This window comes from Centruroides sculpturatus, unplaced genomic scaffold, assembly GCF_000671375.1.
Source record: "Centruroides sculpturatus isolate CEXI.00-Female unplaced genomic scaffold, Cexi_2.0 scaffold61, whole genome shotgun sequence".
NCBI lineage: Eukaryota > Metazoa > Arthropoda > Arachnida > Scorpiones > Buthidae > Centruroides > Centruroides sculpturatus.
Window position 1 is genome coordinate 463,788 of NW_019384572.1, and position 27,303 is coordinate 491,090.

Below are 27,303 nucleotides of genomic sequence, written 5' to 3' on the forward strand. Positions count from 1 at the left end.
GTAATAATATTTTAAACCGTTTGATTTTTGTATTAAAGTTTTTTTAATTGATTGATGATTGATTCAATCAACTAATTTGTTGATTGTATTAACTTGATTCTTTAGATATTGAAAATTAAATAAATAACATTATGTTAATTTAAGCGTACAGAAACGTTGCTGTTGTTCCAGCAAAGATCTTATTTTAACTTTACCGAGTGCCTAGTAGGTAATTCGCAGATTACCTAGTTAATTTGAGAAATGGAATAATTTTAGCAGCTTTAACGGATCACCCTAGTTAATCTGCAGATTAGCTAGGTAATGTAAACATTAACGGATTTCGAGCTTTACGGTAACATGTTAATTTCGTGGATAACAAATACACCATCTACAGTTTCTGAGCTTCAGTCAAAAGTGGATGAGCAATTAAAGAATGTTATTTGTACCTAGCATGCTACAGAAGAGAATCAAATGCTCATTTGCTACCAAATTGGATTTACAGAAGAGAGACCAACCATTTCTGTAAATATATCCATTAATATTTATCTTCATAATTATTGCTGAATAGTGTGTAGAAACAAAAGAATTAACATGAATTTTGGATAATGGAGGTTCTGAAAAGATGGTCACAAATTTATTTAACTGTTATAAGAACTTGACTACTCCTGTTTTGCACGAATCAGCTCCAGTTTTACTTAAATGTTCTTGCAAACTGTTTGACAAGGTAGCATCTGTGTGATGACGTACAGTACAGTTGGGAATTATAAAGTACAGTATATCATCAAACAGCTTAATCTTCTTAATGTTCCAGCTAATCTTCTAAGTATGAGGAAATATTTTTAAAGAATAGCACTCATAAGTCATTATTAAATGCAATGTATTCATGTGTGTTGTAAGGAATGCTGATATATCAATATTTTATAAAGCTATTCTTATTCTATGCAATATTTTCATTAATAACTATACAACTACATGAAAAATAAAAAAATAACTATATGAAAATTTGCAATTTTCATATAGTTGTGAATCGATATTCTATGAAATTATGTGAAATTTGTTCCATATTTTATATGTATATAAGTTATATATAATATGGTTTAATTGTAAAAATTAAAATTTGTTTGTAACTAAACCCTTGGTTTTGGCCTAGTGCTAAGTAGAACTATAGAATTAAAATAATAGTATAGTATTATATTATATTTATTTTTTCAGCTCTTAATGGGTTATTTTATTATTATTACAAAATAATTGCTTTTAGCTACTTTGCTTTTATAAGACAAATTAATGAGTGTTTAAATTCTAACTATTATTTGTATTATGCTTGTTTAAGATTGTTATAAGTTATTTATTTATGGCTTATAACGATATTGGATAATGGATCATTAAACATTAATTATTCCTATTAAGTTCATTTTAATTATATTTTTGTTAAAATTAAATGAAATGAACTAAATTATGTGTAAAAAAATAACTAGAAACTTTAATGATATTTGTAAATACTGTTTACTTAAATGGGAATCATAGGCCACAATGTCGGCTTAGAAAATGGTGGCGTTTGTAGTTAGGCTTGTCGTTGTTGTTGTTGTTGGCTTGTGGTCATAGTGACTCGTTAGGTTTATAAATGTGAGTCAACTTAAGTAATCCACGAATTAGATTAGTCAGTTTCGAAAACATTGTGTACTTTGTACAACATTACAATTTGAAATATAGAGTAGAGTGGGGTAAAAGTTCGGAACAAATAAAAGTGCGCAATAGGGATATAATTAGTTGTATAAATGTGAATTACTTTACAGGTTCTCTTGCTGAATTGTTGGAGACTTACTAATAACCGACTTGGCGAGAATAGTTTTGAAATCATGTGGTAAGATTCATTTTTCATATGTCTGATATATTTTGATTGTTTACATGCTGTATTTCATAATCTGTTTAAACTTAAGTAAATAATTCCTTAGATATTTCTATAAACTCGTTTCTCGTGTGCATTATGGTGGATTAAACATTCAGAAAAGTGCTGTATATGTTTTTGAAATAAGCGGTGTTGCAAATGTTTCCATGCCACTGTGGGGCAAAAATGCGCATGCGAACTTTTACCCCAATTATGCGGATTGTTTTAAGAAGAATTATCTGACCATTGTAAAGATATGGACACGTCTTTCTATGTAGGCTTTCCATAATATTTTTTTTCTCAAACCAGGACAATTTTTAGAAAATACTCACAACAGAAAATAAATCGGTACATATAAAATATGACGATATATTTGAGGAAGTTCCTTCCATTCCTGCTAGACAGCCTAGACTTGTCTCATGTTTCTCACATTTCGAGAGATTTTTAATGTCCGAACGCCCACCAGAACGCCCCACTGAAAATTCTGAAAACTACAGTTCACATTTCACTTTGTCAATACGATCACAAACTTTTTTCAAAAACGGATAATCCTTTTTTAATTCATCGGTAAACACAGTTTCTATTTGGGCATTTTGGAGATTAAATTGATTTAATGTACTGTACAGTACAAATAATCGCAAATGCCGACTACGCAATACGAACTCGACTACGATAGGACATGTGCAGCAATGGTGTGGCCAGTGTAAGTTTGTGTTGTCAATTTTAATTGACAACATCTAAGAAATAAAATAAAGATATCTGGATTTTATAGGCTACATGCTATTATAAATTCTGTGAAAAAAATATCTGGATGAAAAAATAAAACATCTAAATTCATCAAGCCACATGCTAAAAATTTTGGGGGAAAACATCTAGACAACATTAAAAGTACTTAGATCGAGATACAAAATATTTAGATTGGCAACATGAGTGTGACGGAGGGGATATTTTAGTTGCCAAATCGCCATTTTACCCGAGGCTGCGCTATTTTTACTTCTTGTATATTTGGCACTTTTAAAATTTTATCAAATAACCAGGACAAACTGGCGAGGATCATGAAACCGGGACAGTCCCAGTCAAAGCGAGACGTCTGGTAAGTCTACTTACAGACAAACCTCCTTACAAAATTCAGGAATTTTCGACAAAAAGCAAGGGAGTTATTAATAAGGTTTAAAATGGGTGAACAAAATCATGCCCCCCACACAAACACAGAATTATCCATACGTATAGGAAAAATCCGAGGTTGTTTTTCATTTCTCAACGTTTCAAGATCCCCTGACCAAAAATATAAAAACTTGGGGATCACTTTTTTGATCGATCGTCATGCAACGGAGAAAAATTTCAACATCGGATACGTTAAACTATTTTTTCGTACATAGTTATCCGAAATATCAGTTATACGAACAACCCCAGTCCCCAATTGATTCGGAAAATCGACGCTCTACTGTATTTATATTTTATCATTTTTCAATGAAACGATAAAATAAATTATTATTAAAACTTAGACTTGCTTTTTCACCGTATTGTTTAACAAATTATACGAATTCTACTCCCGTTCCCATCCATGGGGAATCATTAATTGAATTTTCTATATTTTAATGCGCTAGATTTATCTTTTCAAAAACGCCCTTAAAAAATAAATCTGGTGCATTATTCGATATAGATAGAAAAGTACCGTACAATTATAACACAGTAAAGCGTGTATTAATATTGTTAAATTTAAAATTGTTTTCATTAAAAATCATATGGTATAGATCAGTGTTTCTCAACCTCTAACGAATCGTCGCCCCCTTCAACATAGTATCGCTTCCTTCAATAAGACCGTTACGTAGTATCGCCCACTTCACTACAAAATTCAGATGCCGAGGGATAATGCTAACGCCAAATTCGTACTGCATTGAATAGACTAGTGACTAGTATAATGTTATTTACGATTGATGACTAGTATAATGTTATTGTACGATATAACGAATAAAATATCTAATTATTCTTAATATAATGTTTTACTATATCGCCAGAAAATTGTTTTTCGCCCCCCAAAATATAAATTGTTACTAATCGTCCCCTCAACGTGGAAAAACGCCCACATGGGGCGATATCGCCCCCCGTTGTGAAACGCTGGTGTAGATAAAAAATATTAAAAATAATTATATTTGCATTAGATATAATGTTACAAAAATGTTTTTTAACTGATGACTCACATTACTTAATATTTCTGTCTATCCATTTCATAACAATTGGCTTCTCCATTCGTAAATTCATCTTTAAACACATAGCATCTAAGACAGGAAGTTAGCACCTTATCGCGTATCCATTTAACCGACTTTTGACCCATAACAAAATATTAAGTTATCGTATTTTTAAATAATGATTTAAGTTGTTATCTCATGTTTGCTGAAGTTTAATGTATCCGGTTTGCAATACATTTTCAAAATATTCGCTAAGATGAAACCGGGGTAAGTTGCAGCAATGCTTCAATATTTTAAGCATTTTCGCTATAATTCGGAAATCTTTTTCCTGAAATTCTTTTAAAATTTTATTTCTCTAATTAAATTTCTAAAGATTGTTCCGTTATAAAGTTGGACTACATAATTATTTTTGTGTTTAGATACTTCCTGTTCGAAGTGTACCAAAATGTCAATATAGTACTAGTGATTTTCGATATTTTTTTGCATTGATTTTATCGTTTTGAATAGTTATTGAATAACTTTTTTCTTTTATTATTTTGTTACTTGTTTTTGTGATTACTTGTAATTAAGATTTTCAGATAAAACAAATATTGTTTTTAAATCAGTGCCATTCAAAATGGTTTATGGGCTTGTACTAATCCGTAAACACTTTATTATTGGGCCGCGACGGAGATTTCACATTAAAATTTCGTGTTACATTTAAAGATGTTTATAAATTGTTCTATTAGTCTTTTTAATAGAGATAGGCGAATATTATCCTCGAATACTCGAACACTAAAAAGTATTTGAAATCCCTCGAATATCCCAAGATAAAAAAAAAATTCTAATACTACGACTACCTGTAATATCGCATCATATGTACAGACAACCATGTTACCAAGTAGATAGAATAAAAACTATAGTATTCCCAAAGTCTGCGAAATTTTTCCAGGTAGTGAAATTTTATCGAAGAATTCTCCACAATAGTATCAATGTTAGGATAAAATTTTAATATTTTCAATACTCGTAATTTTTATTGAAATGTTTTTCCGAAGATCTATTTATTGAATTTTTACAATAATTTCTTATCTTATTTTCAAATTATGAAAGAGATCTAATACTATATAATAACTAATTGGAAGAAGAAAAAAAAACATGCATACAACTGTATTTTCAGTTATTATTATTATTATTTATTTTAAAATCCTAATACGATTGTCACACAAATTTCTGTCACTACTTTACATATTATGATAGCAATAAACCAGATATTATGTATTTAGATGTGGTCGCATGCTTTAAACATACCGTAAGAATGTAAAAATTCTTAAATTTCATCCGCTTTATTGTATTTTCAGTCTGAGCTGTAAAGGTAAGCACCTTCAATTATGTTTAGTTGATTATATTAGGAATTAGATACCTGAAATTATAAATAACCAAATACAGTATTTATTTAATTATTATGGAAAAATATGTAAAGCTTTATAAACTCGAGCTAAATGCTGCTGAAAGGATAACATATTCGCGTTAAGTAATATTTCACCTATAGAAGTTTTAAAATTAATTTTTTAAAAAGTTTTGCATATTTATGTTAATAACCAATAACACAATTCTAATTGGATTATTTTAATGAGAGCATTATTATTTATAAATTAGCTATTAATTTTAAAAATTTGTGATAATAACTAACACTGAAAACAAAGAAGTTAACAAAACAATTTTGTTTTTGAAATACTAACCATATCTGAAGATTTTAATAATACTCTTTTGTTTAAAAAGTTTTCTATTACAATAAAATGAGACAAATTTATTTTATAAATAGCAAATATACATAATAATGAGCAGAATTGAGAAATTTGTGAGATTTAAAGGCAAAACCAATTCTTACTTTTTATAGTTTTAGCTATAACAGGATGTTATAAAATCATGAATAGTTCTATTAAGAATTTTCTTCATTTTGGAAAGTTAATAATACGTGGAATGAAATAAAGAAGTTAATATGTCAAATTAACGTTAAATAAACAGTTATATATTCCCCAATTTCCCCTTCGAGAATATAAAATTCTTCACAAAATTTCCCATTAACACCTCTTCCCTATTTTTTCTCTATTTGACTCGGAAATCCCCGAAATTCTGGCATACTTCAAAAAATAAAAAATTTGAAATGATATAGAACAGGTGTGGCCAAACTTTTATCCCTTAGGGGCTACTTTTTTGGTAAAATATAGTCTGCGGGCGACTATGAATATGGGCAATTTTAGGATTTTTATATGCGCATGCGTTAACATTCATTTGCCTTGTTCATCGGAATAATTACAAATAGTATGGGTACGTTGCACAGTCAGTCTATTATTGTAAGAATAAATTATCGAATTAAGATTTTTAAACATTAAAGTGAAAGCAAATTGTTCAACTTTAGCTTCGCGGGCTGCTTTCAAAACCTTTGCGGTCGACCGCGGTCTACGTGTTGGCCATCCCTGATATAGAAGAAAAATGCAGTATTTTATGATTTTATTTATAAATTATTTAATCAAAACATTAACTGCTTCAGAGTTATAATTTTATGGCTATTCATGTTAAGATTTTTCACGTTAAGATTTCACAATTTCTTTTTTTAATGACAAAAACATTTTTATTAATGTAAAAAATAATATTTTATACCCTTTAGTTATATTAAAAGTAACTAGTTAAAAGTTCTTTTTAGCAATGCTGGCCGACATTCATTGCTTTTAATATAAAGGTAACGTTTTGTTACATTTTCGTTAAATACATCGGTATTTATAATTTGTGACTTACTGTAAAAGCTTAGTATTTTTAACTATAGAGAATAGTTCAAAATGCATAGAAAAAATAGATCGTGTGTATGGAATTATTTCGATAAAATGTCTCGATCTTCTGCGAACTGTAATATTTATTTAAAAAATAAAATAAAACAATTAAGATTAATTGCAATAACACCTCTAATTTAGTAGACCGTTTAAGACGTAAACATGCTTCCGTACTCCTAACCACATGGTCACAAAATTTAGAAGCAAATACTGATATATCTGCCAAAGAAACAGTTTCAAAAATCCAAAAATGTCCAGATTATCAAAAGTTTCTGCACTAAAAATTTAATCAACTCACGTCGTCAGTATGCAAAACTTTGACACTATAGACTGGTTTTAATGTTTCTTAAAAATTTCATGTATATTTAGTACTCAGCATATGATACTCTGTTTTGTGTGTTAATATTAATTAATTAAACTAAAAATATATTTTCCTTGTGACTATTCAGAACCAGTTTTTTAAAGAATTATCAATAGCTGAAGAGGGGTTTAGACCCTAAATGCACACTGAAACAATTCAAAGTGATTAATTTTGCCATGCTCTTTTAAACACACATTCTCAATGATAAGTCTTACACTTGTGAAGTTGTGAGATTTAAGAAGTACAGTACAACAAGAAGCTTAGAACACAAAATGTATTTTTATTACAAATTAAAATTATTACTTTTATTTCGGAGAATTAACAATAATTTATTAGTTAAAGTAAAATTTGGTACATCATAAGTGTAGTAAGTTGTCGACAGATTACTACACTCTTTCACAAATGAAAGCTTACAAATCTCCTGATTACGGGCTTTTTCGTAACGCTTTTTATGCAGTTGGGTTGTGGCCACTCTCATACCCCATGTATAATGTTGGCACCCAATCTGGTGATGACTCATCATACAATGAGGAAGGTTTTCCTTTGGGGTAAAGAAACTTTTTCAATAATATAATATATATAAAATTATTAATATTAAAAAGAACTTATCATTATGGTATGTTATATATAAATAATAAATAAGAATTTGTCAAGAACAAGATGAAGGTTACTATGTAATGATTATTTGTTATTAATTAATATAAAAAATCATTGTAAAAAGTAGCATCTTAAAAAAATGTTAATGTTGCTCACCAAAATAACCTAACTTAGCTATCTGTAAATGAACAATGGAAATTATTTGTTTATATCTTAAAACATACTTAAAACACATTTTTATTTATGTAAATTAGCCTGGAAGGACAATTGGTTCAAAATTCATTTCTAACTCTTCATCTGCTAAGTGATTATCATTGCTTAACACGTTAATATTAACACTATGTTTATTACAAGCAGACACTAATAAAACAAATTGAAAGGTGAAAAATAAAGTGAGAACACAATCATTATCTATTCAAACTAAAGTGTGCGGTTGTTAAAATTATTTAACTTTAACTTTATTTTGTCAGTACTGTATTAACAAAAGGATTTATGCAATTGGCTTGTACAGTACACACTTTATGACACTCGTGAAAAAGTTTATCTAATCATTTGCTGATAACTACTAATCTGATTTATTGCTTACCTGAAATGAAATGTTTCTGACAAACTCTTGTATTGATATTCACTTTATCCGTATCGAAATTTTTCCGGTTAATTTTCGAGAGCCATGCAGATTGCCTTCGTCGTGAAAGCTCTTCAGTTTGGGGTCCTTGATGATAAATAATGCCGGGAATTTTAAAAAATGATGTTCCTTTGTTCTTGAGTGAACTAGCATTACATCCAATCACACAACAATTTACCATAGTGATATTTACGTCGAATAAACAACACAAGAACGGCACCTAAAGTGCATCTAAACACACAAAAGTAAACAAACCACAAAGATGGCGCTGGACAATTGCGCATGCTATGACATTATTCGTGATGTCGACTTGAAACCTAACTACAGGCCGAACACTTCTCCTCCTGGCGGGAAGAATGAGTACTAATGTATCTACATATCTACGAGATTTCTCGGATATGACAAAGCTGTTTTATTCTATGGGTTGTGCATGCACTTAGAAGTAGGAATGAATCATCACGGTAATTGGTTGATGCTGTCACATGCAGTTTGACGTCACTGCCTGTTTTTCCCTGTAAAAGAGCATAATGTATAATGCGATTGCATTATATAGAGTCGAAAATAAAAATGGCCTGGCACATTTAGTAGGATTTCTTTTTTTCTGGGACTAAATCATGATATGATGATTAACGATCTTAATTAATGGGTACGCGACAGCTAGCCGACTCGCGACGGTTAATTTGAATTGCCATTGTCTATGGAAGCCCCACCGTCTGTAGAGTTCTGCAAGGGCAACTCACCATTTTATACATACCATTTTAGTACCATTTATACATACCATTTTATACATACCATTTTAAAACTCACCAGAGTTCTGCAGGGGCAACCACCATTTTATACATATTGATCCACAAAGTTGTGGATCAATATGTATAAAATGGCTTAAATGCTTCAAAAATGATCTATATATTCGTAATCAGTGCAAGAAACTCTGCAAGAAGCAATTTTCTACTTTTTGGTCGTGGTATCTGTACATAGTCTAAAGGCCATCCTAGACGTTCACAAAGTTCAAGGGCTCAAAAAGAAAGTATCAGGGCCGAGCCCTGATACGGCTTTAGAGATATACTATATATGCTGAAAAACCAAATTCTTTCTTTCTGTCACTGTATGCCAAAAACGGTCACAAGGGGCGCCCCTGGCTATTATTTAAATTAACAATATAAATTATTTTATATTTTTACAGTATAATATTCAGTGTATTATTACTTTTATTTATAATTTAGTATGCCCAGAGGGGCATACTAAATTATAAATAAAAATAACATCGGGCCTTTCGACTGGTATATTAATACAGACTAAAGAATAGGCGAAAACATTTTGATATTGCTGAGAGTAAAATATCAAAGTTACTAGAATTTTTTTTACTACTGGAATGGGAAACTCCTAAAACTCTGAAATTTGACTTGCTTTTATGGATATTGACGTTACATTGCATAATGATAATTTGAAATTTTAAAATGATTCAGAGGAAAATTTCATTTACGCTTTATAAATATTTATTACACGAAGATATGAGAGCTTGATTAAATGACATGATCTTGCTAGCGACACCTTATTGTTTATTATTATTTTATTTTTTTATCTGTAAATAAATCCTCCTGGAATTTGTCTGGAGGGATTTTTCCCCGAATTGATTTTATGATTTTTCTGTTTACATTTTTTTAGGATTAAGAAAAAATATTTATTGAATCGTAAAAAAACTAATTCTTTCTAAATTTAATTACATCGTTAGATATTTATAATAATTCAAGCATTAAATAAATTACTTTGAATTCGAGAAATAAAAATAATTTTTATTAATTTCTCGTAATAAAATAAAACTTATAAAAATATAAAATCATGTCGTTCAATTATAATCTTTTATCGTCATTATTAAACTAGTTCATTAACACCTACACATGAATTAAGGGAGTAAATATGATTTAAAATAGTTCAGAATAAATTATTCTTTCGAAAAACCTTTATAAAATTGCAAATTTATATTATTTAACATTATTCAATGTTTAAGTCTGCAATAGTTTAAATGGGGATGTAGATTTGTATATTCGGCGAAATTATAAAATACACTTTTTAGAAATTCTTCCCGCCCTGTGAGGACTGAGACTCCTTTTCTTTTTAAACGAGCCCGTTATGGGTTTGGCAAAGCTCGCAATGGAGCGGCCGGGTGGTAAGGGATGGAACTTGACTTACTCGAAAGGAGTTATATTGTATTTTAGTATAATCTATTTTATATCATATATATAAATGAGGATGTTTGTTTGTTCGCTATACACTCCTAGACCGTTTGACTAATTGCTACGAAACTCGACAATTGGATTTACATACTGTTAACTCGGATAATGTCGAATGGATTTCTGTAAATCAATTAATTCCTATCTACATTCGATTTACTGATTTACACGTAGCGCCATCCATTGGAAAAAATTAACAAAATAATAAACTAAATATAATTCTTATATATATTTTAAAATTATATCCTTTTTTTTATATTCACTTGGACGCACTATATCATTTTCGCAGTAATTATTTCGCGCTATAGCATTACTGCGATAGATAGCACACAGCACTTGTGGAATCGAAAGTGTTATCCTGTGAAAATTCTGCAAGTATTTAATTTTCCTAACGACTCGGGTTTTTTTCATTTCTGAACGGTACTTTCTTAATTCTAAAAGTGCCCTGCAATAGCCGAGTGCATAAAACCACCGAATTCTAGTAGTTAGTTAGTCGTGGGTTCGGGCATGGCCAACGGCCCGGCCACGTGAAAGTTTTCCGGGTTTTCTTTACGTTAGTAACATCTAAATAGGGTCCAGCTTCCCATAAAAGTATTCCAGGGATGCATTCCGCTCAGCACATCGCTCACCTGTCGCGTTGCCGTAACAAAATAAACCAAACTAATTCTAATGAGTGATTATTTATTGTGACATCGTCACAATGCCGGGCTGCAATTTTTCGTCATAATGTTCTCAATTCTTTTAGTGGTGTTTTGCCCCTGACATCATACTTTTTCTGGGTACGTTCGCAAAGTCAAACGAGTAAACGCGTTAGTAACGAATCGTTCGAAAAGTAGTAGTCTCGCCAGGGGCGGACTGGCACTAAAATTTTTGTGTGGAAAATTTATTATCGGCCCAGCCCATAAACAAAAAGAAAAAAATGTATTTTTTTCTATTTATATTTAAATATATTCAAAATACAACACTGATGAAAATTACAAGAAGCACAAGTCTACATTCTACAACATTAATTTTTTATTTAGAAGTTTGCTTTGTTGAGCAGTAATATTAATTTAATGACATCATCAGAATGTATTTCGTTTAAAAAATCCTTCTCCACTGACATTAACATGAAGGCTTCTAGATTTTCTTGCGATATACTTATAAGTATCTTAGCCTGCTTTTAATTAATTTTAACATTGAAAAGCTTTGTTCACGGGACACTTGTGTTACAGACAGACAGTAGATATTTGTATGCTTGACCAAGTATAGAATAAGCGCCACTTAATATGTTATATCTGAATAATATGTTATAGCAACAAATAGGGCAATTTTTGCAAGCAATGCAGTAAGAGGATAAAATCGCATCTTTATTAGTTTCTACTTGATCATCAGTAGAACGTTCATTTTCGTTTAATTTTATGAAAGTTTCACTGACATTTTTCTTTAAAATATTCCATGACGATTTAAAATGTTGCAATTCTGAAATAATATTGTGTTGAGTTGCTATTGGATTAATTAAGTGTATTAAAATACTGCTTAATTTTTTAAATGCATTTTCAGGAATATTTGGTGACGGTCTCTTAAATTTTGGGCTAATGTGCTTTGAACTCGCTGTAAGATGACCGTCGAACTCTCCCCGGTTGCTCTCTCTCCCACCTTCCACGATCTACGATCGAGGACGTGTGAATTTGGTCCGGGAATGCGACAATCAAATCATTTTACACTCGTTCCTGTTTACGAAAGAAATCATCGATTTATTAGAGAGGTTGCGGCCGAAGTTTTCAACGCAAAAACGTGTACGTCGGTCGTTCAGTGCCGCCTTTCTGTGAGTCTAGAAGTTTGACAATGGCATTTGGAACGTCGAGCATGATTCCACTGACGTTCCAAACGCCGTTGTCAAACTTCTAGACTCACAGGAAGGCGGCATTGAACGTCCGACGTACACGTTTTCGCATTGAAAACGTCGGCCGCAACCTCTCTATTAGCTTTAGGGAGACAACCAGTTTTCCATTGGAGAGGGGTGAGGTCCCGGCCTCATACTACAAAATAGATTATTTTTAATTAAATAGTTTGGAATATAGAGAAATTATTATTGAATAACATTTTTTACTTACCTAAAATAAAAGAAATAATATAAGTGGCCATTAAATTTGTTATGACTACAATCATCGCTTTGGTGACTAGGTACAAAACTAATAACTCGCATTTCCGTAGTTTAGCATTAAGATTCATAGGAGTAGTGAATAGTTTCTAACATTGTAAACAAATGACCAATTTTCTCTGTTTAGAAGGTAGTTTTGATTATTTTTCTCCAGGATGCTTTCTGTTTGGGTCGAATTGGGCTAATGTAGTGTTTGACTCAGGTCGGCCGAACTAATTTAACTTCCGATACGGGTAGGGCCAGATATAATACAGGCCTACACATATTACACCTAAAAATTGAAATTTACCTTACTTAACGAAAAAAATAAATGAATTTTTTAAAATTAAACTTAACCAAACGGTACATTACGTACAGTACATATTTAGAAAAAACGGCCCAAATTGTATACGGCCCATGTGGAATTTTCACATTTTCCACATGGCCAGTCCGCCTCTGAGTCTCGCCCAGTGCGTATGCTCTGCGGTGATGACATTTCGAACGAAATTCTAACGAAGTTCACAAAGGAAAGAGTTAGTTTACTTCGTTAAGAAAATGGCGCCCGACGATATCGATGTTTCTAAATCTACTTGAGTGTTTAAATTGTGAATTAAAAGGTGAAATGATTGAAATAACTGTCCGCCCGAAGCAATCTAAGAAAAATATTTCGGATAAGGCTGAACTAGCAACGTTCATATCTTCGATTTTAGAAATATCCATTTAGTTATAAACGAATCGTTTGAAAAGTCTAACGAAATAAGAATAACGATAACGTCATTGTCGTTTAACTTGTTCGACTTTACGAACATAACCTCTGTTAGCAATAGAGACATGCCAGTTATCTAACTCCATTCAGGAGAAATTTTTGAATTGAAGTAACGTGACTTCCGGACCAAACCAGAAGTTCGTATATAGTTAAAGTGGACTTCCTGCCCTAAGCTTTTAATATTTGGTCTCGATTTTCATCTAACTCTTTTCTCGAGAGTAAGGAAGGACAGACATACAGAGGGAGGACAGTGAAAATATATAGGTCTACAGTTTCTTTCAAATTGCACCATCGTTACACAATTTTTTCATGACCATCCTCACTTCCAGGAAGAGGTCAACGACTACTTTTGGTCGAATTACTTCAAATCCCTTCCGCAACAGTCCCTTCTTTTTATTAGATCAGTGATATGGTGGCATTTGAAATAGGAAAATTACGTAATAAGAGGTTACCAGCAAGCACAAAATATGATTTAAGTGGTTTTTGAGGGTACCGAGTTTAAATTTTAGGTCTGTTTTTTGCGAAATTTGATTGTTTGGCAGATTACCGTTTGATATTTGGTTGCAAATGGTACAATTTCTTGGAGGTAACATTAGGAAACAAAATATGATATCTTAAAAAATTTAAGATATCATATTTTGTTTCCTACGAAATTACGATATCTTAAAAAATTTAAGATATTGTATTTTCAATTGGTGTCAACTTGACCATTGAAAGTGTGTCATTTTGTATCATCCAAGTATTGCGATAAATAAGACAATAGTAGGATAAAATAACCAAGCTGTTTATATGGTTTTCATTTTAATGTTTGTTATATTATAGTACTGTATTTGATTTTATATAACTACAAAGGTTATCTTATGGTTTATCATACCGAGTGCCCAATCTAACACATTTAAAAAATTCTTTATCTTTGTAGTTATATCAATCAAATACTATAATATAATAGAAGGGTTAGAAGTATGAAATAATCTAATAATCTTAATCCTTGTTCTTGTTATGTTTTGCCCAGGCAACACCAGGTTTATCTGCTATGTTCAAAATAAATGTTGGATTGGAAAAGTTTTTGTTTTTTGTAAAAACTAGTCTATATACAGTATTATGTAGATTTAGTAAAATTATTTAATTTTAGTAGAGCTTACCCAGTGCAGTGTAAATTATATTTTAAATGTTAGCAAATAAATTTCTATTAACAAACATCATTATTTTAAGCAATTTAGGTCTCTTTCAGAAAGATTACAGTCTAGAAAAGTGTTTAAAATTTATTAAGGAATATTATTTATTACTTCTAACCCTTCTATTATATTATAGTATTTGATTGATATAACTACAAAGGTAAAGAATTTTTAAAATGTGTTAGATTGGGCACTCGGTTGTTGTTTAATTAATTTGTTTAATTAATTTTATATTAAAGTAGTCCAGTAGTGGATCTCATAAAGTTGTATTTTTCCTCACCTCTATTTTGTTGCTAAGAGAGAGCTTCAGTCCTTGTTATACTGCTAATAACTTTTGCCCAAAGTAAATCTTGGTTTTCTCAAATTACTAGAGAAACTGTTACTCAATGGAAAGTGATCTCCAATAAATGAGTTTTTGTTATTTTAAAAGTTTTATATTGTTCATTACTGTATTTGTAAATCTTGTCTATTATATATTCCTTTTATTAGCTATATCCTTTGTAATGTTTTTCCATTAGATATTTGCAAATTAAATAGTTATTAGTGTTTTAAATTTTTGAAATTAAATAGAAAATTTTTAAACATTTATAATTAGTGTTACAACCCATCCGGTCTTCACCTGGACAGTCTGGGAATCGACTCACTGTCTGGGTGAACTACTAATTTTGTCCGGGAATATTGTGCACAACCTGTCAACCTTTTTTTTTTCTTTTTTGCTTTTATGATTTATTCGTACACGTCTCCAATATCCAATAGAGCCAAGTCATCTGTAATAGAGCTAAGATTTTTATTAATTTAGTTGCTTACATTACTCCTACCCAAGTCTCCATCCCTAGTCCCTAACTGTAGCAGCCGGATAGCCAAGCTGTCAAGGTGGCAGCCTACCGCTCTGGGGAACCCGGGTTCAAATCTGAACAGGTCAAAAAATCCCCAGGAATTTTTCGGGGGTGGTCCGTTCGGATATGTCGGGCCCGTCCTCACCAACTGGCAGCCCCATTGTGGGCCTGGCCAAACCCATAATGGGCTTGCAAAAAGAGGCCCTCTTAGTGCCCACAGGGTGGAAAGAGCTAAAAAGAAAAAAGTCCTTAACTGTAACTGGTTTAGAACTGGCATGCACTGCATGTTATTCTTTGCATTGCAAAATGACATTGCGCATGCATCAGGAACTTCTGTTCGAACAAATCTCACCTGCCATCCGGGTTAGCAATTTTGAAAAGGTGGCAACACTACTTGTAATCATTACAAGTAAGGATATAAAGTTGGGTAATCAGGTTTCTCCACTTCTGTGGACTGGCCTTGCTTTTAATATTTGATTTGTACAAGCAAATTTTGAATAGTTGAATAAAACAATTTTGTTAACACAATATAATATCACCAGTTTATAAGATCAATAAATAAATAAATTTTTAAAAATAACTAAAGTTTAATAAGTTTTAGACTCCATTTTCATTGATTCTGAAATGTGTCCTTGGTTGGATTGTAAATATGGTCACCTTTATAAAGAAATACCATGTTAGAAAATAATTTTAAATGTGTAACTTATTTGCATATAACATTAATAAAGTAGTATATAATATTAATAAAGTCAATCTTTATGTAAGTTATATAATTGTTTTGAATATACTTTTAACACTTCAAGTGTAGGTACCGGTACTTTGTACAAAAATATGTATGTGTATTTTATCATATTATAAAATATGACATTTATTATTGTATTTGAAATAAATTGTATTCATTATTATTAATGCTATAAATATGTTTATTGCAGCTGGTATAAACCACAAACAACACGTGAAAATTATTGTTGTTTAAGTGCTGTTATTTGTGGGGTATTAGCTTTGATCTTTTTAATTTGTGTAATTGCTTTAGCTGTAAAAGTAAATAGTAAGTACCTCCTTTAAATTTTAATTTCTTTTGCAATTTGTGTAAAAGATTCCTTCTTTATGATTTCCAAAACTTTTTACAGAAAAATCTGAAGTTATAAATTCTGAAGATCTTTGTTTGACTTCACAATGTTTAACATCAGGTTTGTATGCGTGTTTCATGGAAATGTATAAATTTTATAAAATTTATATTTATTTTTTAATATATATATATAATTGTGGGTTAAAAGTAAGAGAGATCCTTTCCAGTACCTCCTCTTACTTTTGACTCACATTTAAAGTCCTTATATACCACAAATGCAAAGAAAAGACAGGTTAATATTACGTACTTAAGAGATGACTTCCATGTTCAGCTTACTATGTAACGGAAAAGAGCCTCCCAACCCCAGCAGACTTCTGGGCATATATAGAGTTCCCATCAGGAACAACATGATAGGAACACCATAGCCCTTCCTACATATGCCACAGATCCTGATATTACAGAAGACTTTTCCAGAGCAGAACTCATCCTTACTAGTACACACGTAGAACACCTCAGGTGGCTAGATGAGGTGGAGACTTTAAAGCTTATTCCATGTCCACTTGTATAAATTTTAGAGAGGAGATGAGTTTATTGATGGCTTGGCAGGCTTTATTTCACAGTGGAATTTAATTGTCTATCTTATTCAAGGAATACAAATGTGCAGGAATCCCTTCTTCTAATTTTTTGAACTTGCAGTTCAATTTTATATTTGAATATTGTATTCTAGAATGAATTTTGAATATCCTGCTAATTCGAATTTAAAAATACCCAAGGAAGAACATGGAAAGAGTTAACAAAACATTTGCTATTTGATGTTTAACTTTATTTTGCACTAGTTGTGGGATTTTGCATGGCATTATCATCATCCTGGTGTGGTTTGCAGATATTTAATACCTATTTTTGCTGCTTCTACCTCACAGGATTGGAAATGCCTTCCAAACCTCCTCCACATCATTCAACTCCTCATCCACTTTCCCCAGTTTCAATTTTAAAATGCTGTCTATACTCATCTTTTCTACTTATCAGGCACTCTGCTTTCACTTTCTGCAGAGCCACTGTACAGCTCTCAATCTATCAATATACACAACAAAATCTATTATACTCCTCTGACTTTTTGTATGATTTTCCCATATGTACTGATGAATGGTCTTATATGGAAAACCTTACCTATAGGTAGGGTTGCCATAATTGCCAAGCATTGATACAGGACATTTATTTAAGTGCTAAATAAATAAAACATGGAAAAAGTGGATAGGTAATAGTTTATTGGTTTTTTATCAGAGGAAAATAAAGTTTAAGCAATCTAATAAAATGAATATGTAGTGTGAGAGATGCGCGAATACCGGAGACAAAGAAACACAACTTTTATGATATGAAAATCTTTAATTCGCGCACAGAATACCGAAAATGTGGTTCGGATGCCAGCTACAATCTCTACCCTTGAACATTTACTTAAATTCAGTAACAAAATTTTTACGGACCAGTTATATAACGCGACAATTTCATAGTTTAATGACTACTCTACTTATAGAATATACAATTATACCTTATAACTAAGCTTACGGCTAATTATTATCTAAAGATGAAAATTAGGTCTAAGACAAGATAGGAATTGAAATATCAAGATGAGAGAAAAAGGTCGGGTACCCAATGATTTTGGTGTGCTTCACGGGGAATTGTAGTAAGTGGGGGTGAGCCTCTTGATTCACGGCGAAAGATAATTTCTTCCCTGTGGAAATTTTCTTGGTCTTCACTATACACTTTAAAACGCACGAAAACCCCCTTCTCAGTTTTCGTTAGCCTCCGTATTCTTTTCTCCTCGAAAAGTCCGTTTGGTCTCCACTCGGTTCAACAACCCAAGAGCCTTCTTCACATGTCTTTTCCTGTCCTCAACTACCTCCAGAATGAACTCTTGGACCCCGTTATACCCTGAGGGTTACGCACCTTCCCCTTTGTTACACAGGGGTCACCTGCTGTTACACCGTTAAACAAAAGTAGGGAGAAACTTCCAGAAAGAAAGACAATAGAAATGAAGACAAAGGGAAATATATTTAATAAAAATATAAACTATAACTATACAATTATGGCATGTAGCCACAGTAGAATAATAAAAAAGATGCAAGGCTAATCCTTTCTAGCCAAGTCATATTTTAAAGGTGATTTTACTTTCTTAATTATATCATTTCTTCTTTCACATAATTATAAAATTGGATCAAATCATTTTAAAATTATAATGACAAATCAAAATTGCTTCAGTTGTCTCCACTGACAACTTGTTTCTTTCATCCAACTATTGTATTGATAGGCCTATTAGGGAAAATATTCTTTTCACATTTGCATTGTGGGCTGGATGGCAAAAATGTATTTGCATAGCTTTATTAGACATGACTTCTGATCAATGCTTTGTATCTGCAAAAACTTCAGTCATTTCTCTTCCATACTCAATTTTATAGTTGCTTTGCAATTTTGGTTGGTATCATTTTTCTCTAAATAATCTTTTAGATATACAAAGTGGTTGAAAAGAATCTCGGTATTGCCAATATCAATGTTTTTTACTTGTAAATTTGCAATAGTACATTCTATTTCTTCCCATTCAGGAACTTGGTTGAGAAAATGGGGCAAAAATGGAACAAATAGTAATGCAGGACTGCGTATTTGAAATATGGTGACAGTCCTACCTAAAGGTTTCATTCCACACAAAGCTCAACTAATTTCTTTTCATTATACTTTTTTTCTGTTATAATTAGGGTGCAGCGTTAGTGAAGCCTCTTCTATGTGGCTTACAGAATTGTTCATTCTCAAAATCTGCTTGATTAATTTTGATTAAACTTTGCCATTTTCTATTAATTGCAATGAGAAATCCAAAATCTAATAAAAACTGAGTGTCCATCATTTCATTTTCAAGATATAAGGTAACAGAAGCAATAGTGTTATCTCACAAATCACATGACTTTGTCATGCGATTTTCCATGGTTGCTAGCACATCTATGGGTTTCACTGTAGAGTCAAGTTTGTTCTCAAGATTTAATGGGCCAATTTTGATAAAACTTTGCCATTTTCCATTAATTGTGGTAAAGAATCCAAAAATATAACAAGAGTCCATTTAAATGTAAAAAAATAGGAGTCAATGACTTCATTTTTGATGTACAGAGGTATTAAAGTGACAATGTCTGTGCTCTCTGATGTAACTGAGCATGCCTAACAAAATTTAGGCCTAGGATCAAGAATAAAAACAGCATTACATGCACCTAATGGAAAATAGGTGCAAAATCGAACAAAACACAAGAAGAAAGCAATTGAAGATGATTGCTTTGTTTTCTTGGATCGCTTCTCTGTGGCAGCAAGGATTCTCTCCCATGGCTTGCAGGTGCAAGGATAGACTCTTCTGTGCCTAACAAGTGTAGGGATTGCTTCTTTCTTTCTGGCTTTACCTCAATTCTATTGCAATATGATAGTTGCACAATTCCCTAGTATATAAAATTTTATATTTATACATCCCACACTTAATGCTATTAATCTTTGTATTCAAAATTTTTATCAGTTTTAAATTCAAATGTGCATTGAAAATTTTAACTCATTTTTAAAATTTTTACTTTTATTATAATATACAGGGTGTATCAGAAATTTGGGGGATTGTAGAGGATGAAATTTTGAATGTTTTGATATAAGGAACCTATAGCTGGAAATGTGCTATAAAGTTTCTACAGCACTCTGCACGTTCTATGCTGTCAGTATGCTGAATGAAACAGCAGAATACGGTATTTATGACAAGTTTGTACTCTACTGTTTTGTCAATAAATCAAACTGTACATTGAATCAGTGGCTGCACTACTTAAGAGTAAATGTTCAATGTGACAACCACCAACTTTGTTACATAATGTGCAATGACAAACCATGTTTTATCCGACTCTCTGTAAGATGTCAAGCTCCCCTCTGATGGTATTAAATGCTGTAAAGATGTGCTCTGTAAGCTCATGAACTGTTCCTACGGGTGTTCTATACACAAGAGACTCACATTGACTAGCTGTGTGTTTACAGCACAGCTCCAGTGGATGCAAGGGGTGACCTGAAGGATGACACGCTAAGTACACAATGTCCTGTACACAGGCTCAATTAGACCACTGTAGTTGTGTATTTACAGTCTTCCATCCGCAGCAATAAAATGACGTCAATGGACGGAAGGGTAGCTACCAAAGTGAAGGGCGGTCAAGCACTTCCTACCACTGTAGACACTTTAGTTCAAATTTCTGGCTATAGGTTCCTTATATCAAAACGTTCAAAATTTCATCCTCTACAATCTCCCAAATTTTTAAAACATCATTCTGATACACCCTGTATATAAAAACATATTTATTAATAATTTATTTATACAAAAAATTTTTTAATTAAAGATATTCATTATTCACTTTATGCAATTTTCGATAGCTGCAACATTATTAAATTCAATGAATAATTCAGCGGATCCATGTGAAGATTTTTATTTGTATTCCTGTGGAAAATGGATCAAGGAACATAAAATAAATGAACTTCCATCTGAAAGTTCATTTTATAATTTACAAGACGAAATTTACATGACATTAAGAGGTAATTATTTTATTTATTGTATTTCATATTGATTTAATACATAAATTAAAAATTACTTTTTAATAATATATATATATATATATATATATGTTACCATGAAAGACCAAAATTAGAGAATGTCAATATTCTCCAGTAAATGTTGACACATACAAAATACATCGGTGAAAGACTGAATATTTGGTTATATTATTATATATTCGAACAATCGCTGGTGTATGTCAACAAGCACAGATAAGCTTTGGTGGAGGTTGAAACGACACCTGAGAAGCCGATGTTGACAGAAAGGAGACAGTCTGTTGCCAAATCCTTTGTTCTGCCATGATTAAAATCACATGATATCTATTTGTTATACTCTGGACCACTGCTGTTTGTCAGTCTTATGTAAGGTTTGCTGGTGCATGCAACATTTTCTTAAATTTTATTTTTTATCCAATACCCTAATTTATATTGAATGGATACTGCAGTGAACCAAGAACTTTTTTCTTGAAAAGTTATGTGCATTAATTGCAAGTAAACAAAAATACAATTGTTTTTATTTTTCTCAAGAAAAGTACTCTAAAATACTTTCTGAAGTGATTTCTGCTAAAACTAAGTGCAGCACACCTTTGGATTACAGACAATTAAAACTTTTTGATGTTTTAAAAATTAATGATGAAGAGAAATTAATTGTACCATTAAAACTAGGAGAAACGAATATACTGTTAGACTAGATATTGCTTTTCAGAGAGATTAGTAAAAAGGCAGTTGGATTAATGTAACTGGTTGTGTAACAAAAGAACAGAGTGCACAAAGATTACACAGTCTTTACTCATGGAAGGTCAGAGCTAGAAAAGGGGAGAGTGAAATGAGGTCACCTTTCCCGAGAGGTCAAGAATGCCACCAACCTTTTATTATATCAGAAGAACATTACAAAACATCGCGATCGTTGATTCCAACACACCCCCTCAATGATTGTTTGTTAATACAATCCGATATTGCGAGTAAATTTCTTAACCTTATTCATGTCTAGCAGCTTTGTTAACAAGTCGGCTGTCATCCGTTTATTCGGACAATAGATTACAGTAATTTCTCCTGAATTCTTTAAATCACGTACAAAATGGTATTTTGTGTCGATATGTTTCTTGCGCTGTTGTGCTTTTTCTAATTCTAAAAGTCGAATACAACTTTGATTGTTCTCAAATATTTTGATAGGTGTTGTAATTGGTAGATTTATTTCTTCTAGAAGTCGTTTCATCCATACAGTTTCTTGAGTAGCTTCTGCAAAGGCTACGTACTCCGCTTCAGTGGACGAAAGTGCTACACACTGTTGCTTTTTACTAACCTAATGGATAGGACTTCCTTTTAGCAAGAGCAAATATCCTGTGAAATATCCTGTGCAAATATCTAGACGATCGCCTCCCCAGTCGGCGTCTACATAACATTTAGGTTCTAATTCTTCATAAATGTTGAATTTACTGGTTAAAGCTGTATATTTGTTTATGAATGGTTGTCTCTTTAATTCGACAAATTCTTTCGGTAGACTATCTTACAGCATCAGGTTAATGAATTCTTTTATTATATTTTTACATATGCATTTCGAACTGGTTTCATATATCCAATTCCTCTTCAGTGTTCTTTAAGGATTTTACACATTTCCCTTTATCTTCAGTTAGATTGTTACAGTGATATGGCACTTTCATTTTATCACATTATATTGCCTACTTTGGTATGAATCATAGTATGATTTAACAATTGAGGTTTATTCGAAAAAAATATATATTCTACTAATCTTTAGTTAGATTGTTACAGTGATACGGCAGTATCACTGTAACAATCTAACTAAAGATTGGTTTAGTAGAATATATTTTTTTTTCGAACTAAAGGTTGGTTTAGTAGAATAACAATCTAACTAAAGGTTGGTTTAGTAGAATATATTTTTTTTTCGAAAAAACCTCAATTGTTAAATCATACTACGATTCATACCAAAGTAGGCAATATACAGTGGTACCTCAGAATACGAAATTAATTCGTTCCGAAACTGAGATAGTATCATGAAAATGTCGTAAGGTGAATCATTTATCCCCATACGATTACATGTAAAACCAAATAATTCGTTCCAACACCAAAACACACTCAAATTAAAGCTAAGTAGTACATTAAAAAAAAAGTATAGTAAGGAAAACACTGAAAAATGCATTTTGTAGTTCTAAATATATAAATAACCATAATAGAATAATAATTGATTAAAAAAAAAATGTAGTTTTATTTGCACTTTACCTTTGAGGATTGACGACGGTGAAGGTGTAAACTGGTGGCGAAAGAGAGGGAGAAGGGAAATGATACTAAAAACTTAACTTGCATAACATAATGCAACAATAACTTAAAAATAACTTATAAAACAACACTAATTTTTTATCTTTTTTTTATCTTTTTTAATTTTTATTCACTGCTTTTTGCTTTCTTTCCTTCACTTCCACCAGCACTTTCACTGGATAGAGGTTGCTTGGTAAAATATCTGTTCATAGAGGTTTGGCTTTGCCTACTTTTTAAAATGTTTCTAAAATGACTTAGGCAAATATCATTACTCCGAGCAGCAATACGGCCAACATGAACCTTTTCAGGATGTTTCTTTTCAATAAAATCAGTCACTTTCTGATAATACTTCAAGATTTCCTTTATCGATCGAGATCCTTCCATGACGAAACAAGCACGCTGACTGAGACCAATAAACAGAAGTGAATAAAAAAAATGGCACTGTGAACTAATGTAACGTCGTATGGTGAGTTTTTGTTCGTATCGTGGAGCAAAAATATGTTCGAATTTCATGTTGTATCCTGAAAATTTCGTATTCTGGGACGTTTGTATCCTGAGGTACCACTGTAATGTGATAAAATGAAAGTGCCGTATCACTGTAACAATCTAACTGAAGATAAAGGGAAATGTGTAAAATCCTTAAAGAACACTGAAGAGGAATTGGAAATATGAAACCAGTTCGAAATGCATATGTAAAAATATATTAAAAGAATTCATTAACCTGATGCTGTAAGATAGTCTACCGAAAGAATTTGTCGGATTAAAGAGACAACCATTCACCAAAGANTAATTATCTTAATCCTCACTATCGTTACGTTTTGCCCAGCAAAGCGGGTTCTTGCAGCTAGTATTCTTATAAAAATGAGACTGTACAACAGATTATAGATTTAATAAAATTATGAAAAATCGAAATTTTTGTAGGTATGAAGTCATTCAACCCATGCCAAAAGTTGCTTTACAACAGCATCCAAATGGAAGTTATTATGGAATGATGGGACAGATAATTAATAAGGTATTTGTAGTTAACTATTTATTTATACTTACAAATATTGACGTTCCATGAATTTTCTTATTGTGTTTATTTTTCTGACAGGAAGCAGACATGTCCCCTTTTCCTGTGTATATGAGTAAGAATGTCTTTGACTTGGCTGATTATTCTTCGATTACTCACATGATACCGATACATTTTATAATTAAAGAACAGAAATTGAAGCCGACTTGGAAGACTATTTTTAGACCATTTACATTCGAGGTAAATGATAATACGATTTTATAACGAGGTGATTTATCAATTTTTTTCTACATCTTCATTCAGAATATTTCAAAGTTTTGGAAATTCAGTTTATATAGTGTAGGTTCGAAACACTTTGGGCTATATCTTATTTATTAAAATATGTCAATAATTTTACATAATTCGTGCATTAAGAAATTTTGGTGTATTAATTCTTCAGTGAAATTTATTTAATTTGCTATAATTGTCTTCAAGAATACATTTTGTGAATTATCAAGAATATGTCACTTGTCTAATTTCACAAATTTTAAAATATCTGAAAATAGAGAATATCACACCAAAGTATTTGGTTTTGAGAATTGTGTATGTTTTTTGTCTAGTTTTTGGTATTTCGATATTGTTTTTCATGTCAGAAAGTCTTGTAAATCACGTAAAATTTGAGTATTTACTTATTGATGTTTCAAAACTATTTTCATACTTATGTATGTAACTTAGATATGACTGTAACACTTATTAGGCATTTCAGTTGATAATCTGTGAATATTAATTTTCCTTCGTTGATTTAATTACGTTTATCATTACAAAAGGATTTTATTCTGCCACCGATTTGGAAGACTTTTTTACATTAAAATTACATTCATATGTTTTGTTCAGTGGTAATATCAATTATGCTGCTTTATTGCAAGCCAGTTATATTCACGAATACATTTTACTACAATACTGAGTATTAAATGAGCCTTTGAAGGTTTTTCATTTTGCCTAATATTAGATTTTCATATTGTGGTAATAATGATGATATCAAATAATCTGTAATTTTTAGAATATTCATAATTTATTTTCGTTCGCTTGGATACATTGTAGCTTATGAGTTTTTAAATAGTTGTTAAAACCAAAATTATCCTTTCTCCTCCGCATAGATTTCATTTTAAGGCAAATTTTGGTAACATTTATAATATTGCAAAGTTAATTTTTTTTTTAATTTTACAACGAAATTTTTTCCAAATTAATTTGTTATCATTGTAATCGTTTTCTCTAATATTTTCTTTTTTTTAAACATGACGAACATGATAACACCGACCGACAATATATATTAGCATGACACAAACTAAATTAAACCCAACAGGGACCTGCTTCTATTAATGAAATTTATTTTCTAAGCATTTACAAAGTATATATTTTATAATTCCTTTATAGTCTTTACACAGGATTTTTGCATAGTAGAAGTTGTATAAGCAATTTATTATCACAAAACTTCTCATATTGCACTTAAGCAGCATAATCATCACTGTTTTTTATTTTTAAGGCAGTTTTGTAGTATTCAATATCAGTCTGGGGCATTCATCTGAACATGGATTTGATATCAGTCTTAGATTCAGAAATCTGTTAGTTCTTTTCAATGGAATTCTTAATACTATCTCTTTTCTGAATTACTGGAGGTAATCACATGTCACAAAACCTTTAATTACCAGTAATAAATTAACAAAAACAAACGTTTTCAGCCTTTGTCAAGGTCTGCATCAGGTTTTTTATAATGAATTCCGGATTGGAATGCTTGAATGATACTATTTGAAAAACAATTTAAATTTCGAATAACATGTAACATAAATCAAATTCAACGGTATAACTATTAAAACTCGTAATTGAACTTATCACGCATACATTTTACGATATAGAGATTGAATTAATATAGGCTAACTTTGCCCAAATTTTTTATAAAGGTACCTCCATGCATACTCTATTGCAGGGGTGTCTGCGGGCCACATGCGGCCCAAGAGGAGTTCGAATGCGGCCCAATAAACGTGTACACAAATCCAACAATTTTTAAAATTATTTATTTATTTATTTATTTATTTCAACAGCATAAACTCAAAAANCTTAAGGTTGGTTTAGTAGAATATATTTTTTTTTCGAAAAAACCTCAATTGTTAAATCATACTACGATTCATACCAAAGTAGGCAATATACAGTGGTACCTCAGAATACGAAATTAATTCGTTCCGAAACTGAGATAGTATCATGAAAATGTCGTAAGGTGAATCATTTATCCCCATACGATTACATGTAAAACCAAATAATTCGTTCCAACACCAAAACACACTCAAATTAAAGCTAAGTAGTACATTAAAAAAAAAGTATAGTAAGGAAAACACTGAAAAATGCATTTTGTAGTTCTAAATATATAAATAACCATAATAGAATAATAATTGATTAAAAAAAAAATGTAGTTTTATTTGCACTTTACCTTTGAGGATTGACGACGGTGAAGGTGTAAACTGGTGGCGAAAGAGAGGGAGAAGGGAAATGATACTAAAAACTTAACTTGCATAACATAATGCAACAATAACTTAAAAATAACTTATAAAACAACACTAATTTTTTATCTTTTTTTTATCTTTTTTAATTTTTATTCACTGCTTTTTGCTTTCTTTCCTTCACTTCCACCAGCACTTTCACTGGATAGAGGTTGCTTGGTAAAATATCTGTTCATAGAGGTTTGGCTTTGCCTACTTTTTAAAATGTTTCTAAAATGACTTAGGCAAATATCATTACTCCG

The 27,303-nt window shown here is 31.3% G+C and overlaps 1 protein-coding gene across 1 annotated transcript in view; it reads left to right on the forward strand.

Annotated features, from left to right (window-relative positions):
* The window catches only part of LOC111624237, a 71,307-nt gene that overhangs the window by 12,524 nt on the left and 31,480 nt on the right, over positions 1-27,303 (forward strand). The window contains exons 3-5 of the mRNA XM_023367052.1: positions 16,506-16,621; positions 16,704-16,763; positions 21,068-21,226. Coding sequence (XP_023222820.1) covers positions 16,506-16,621; positions 16,704-16,763; positions 21,068-21,226 — 335 coding nt within the window. The remainder of the gene's footprint in view (positions 1-16,505; positions 16,622-16,703; positions 16,764-21,067; positions 21,227-27,303) is intronic.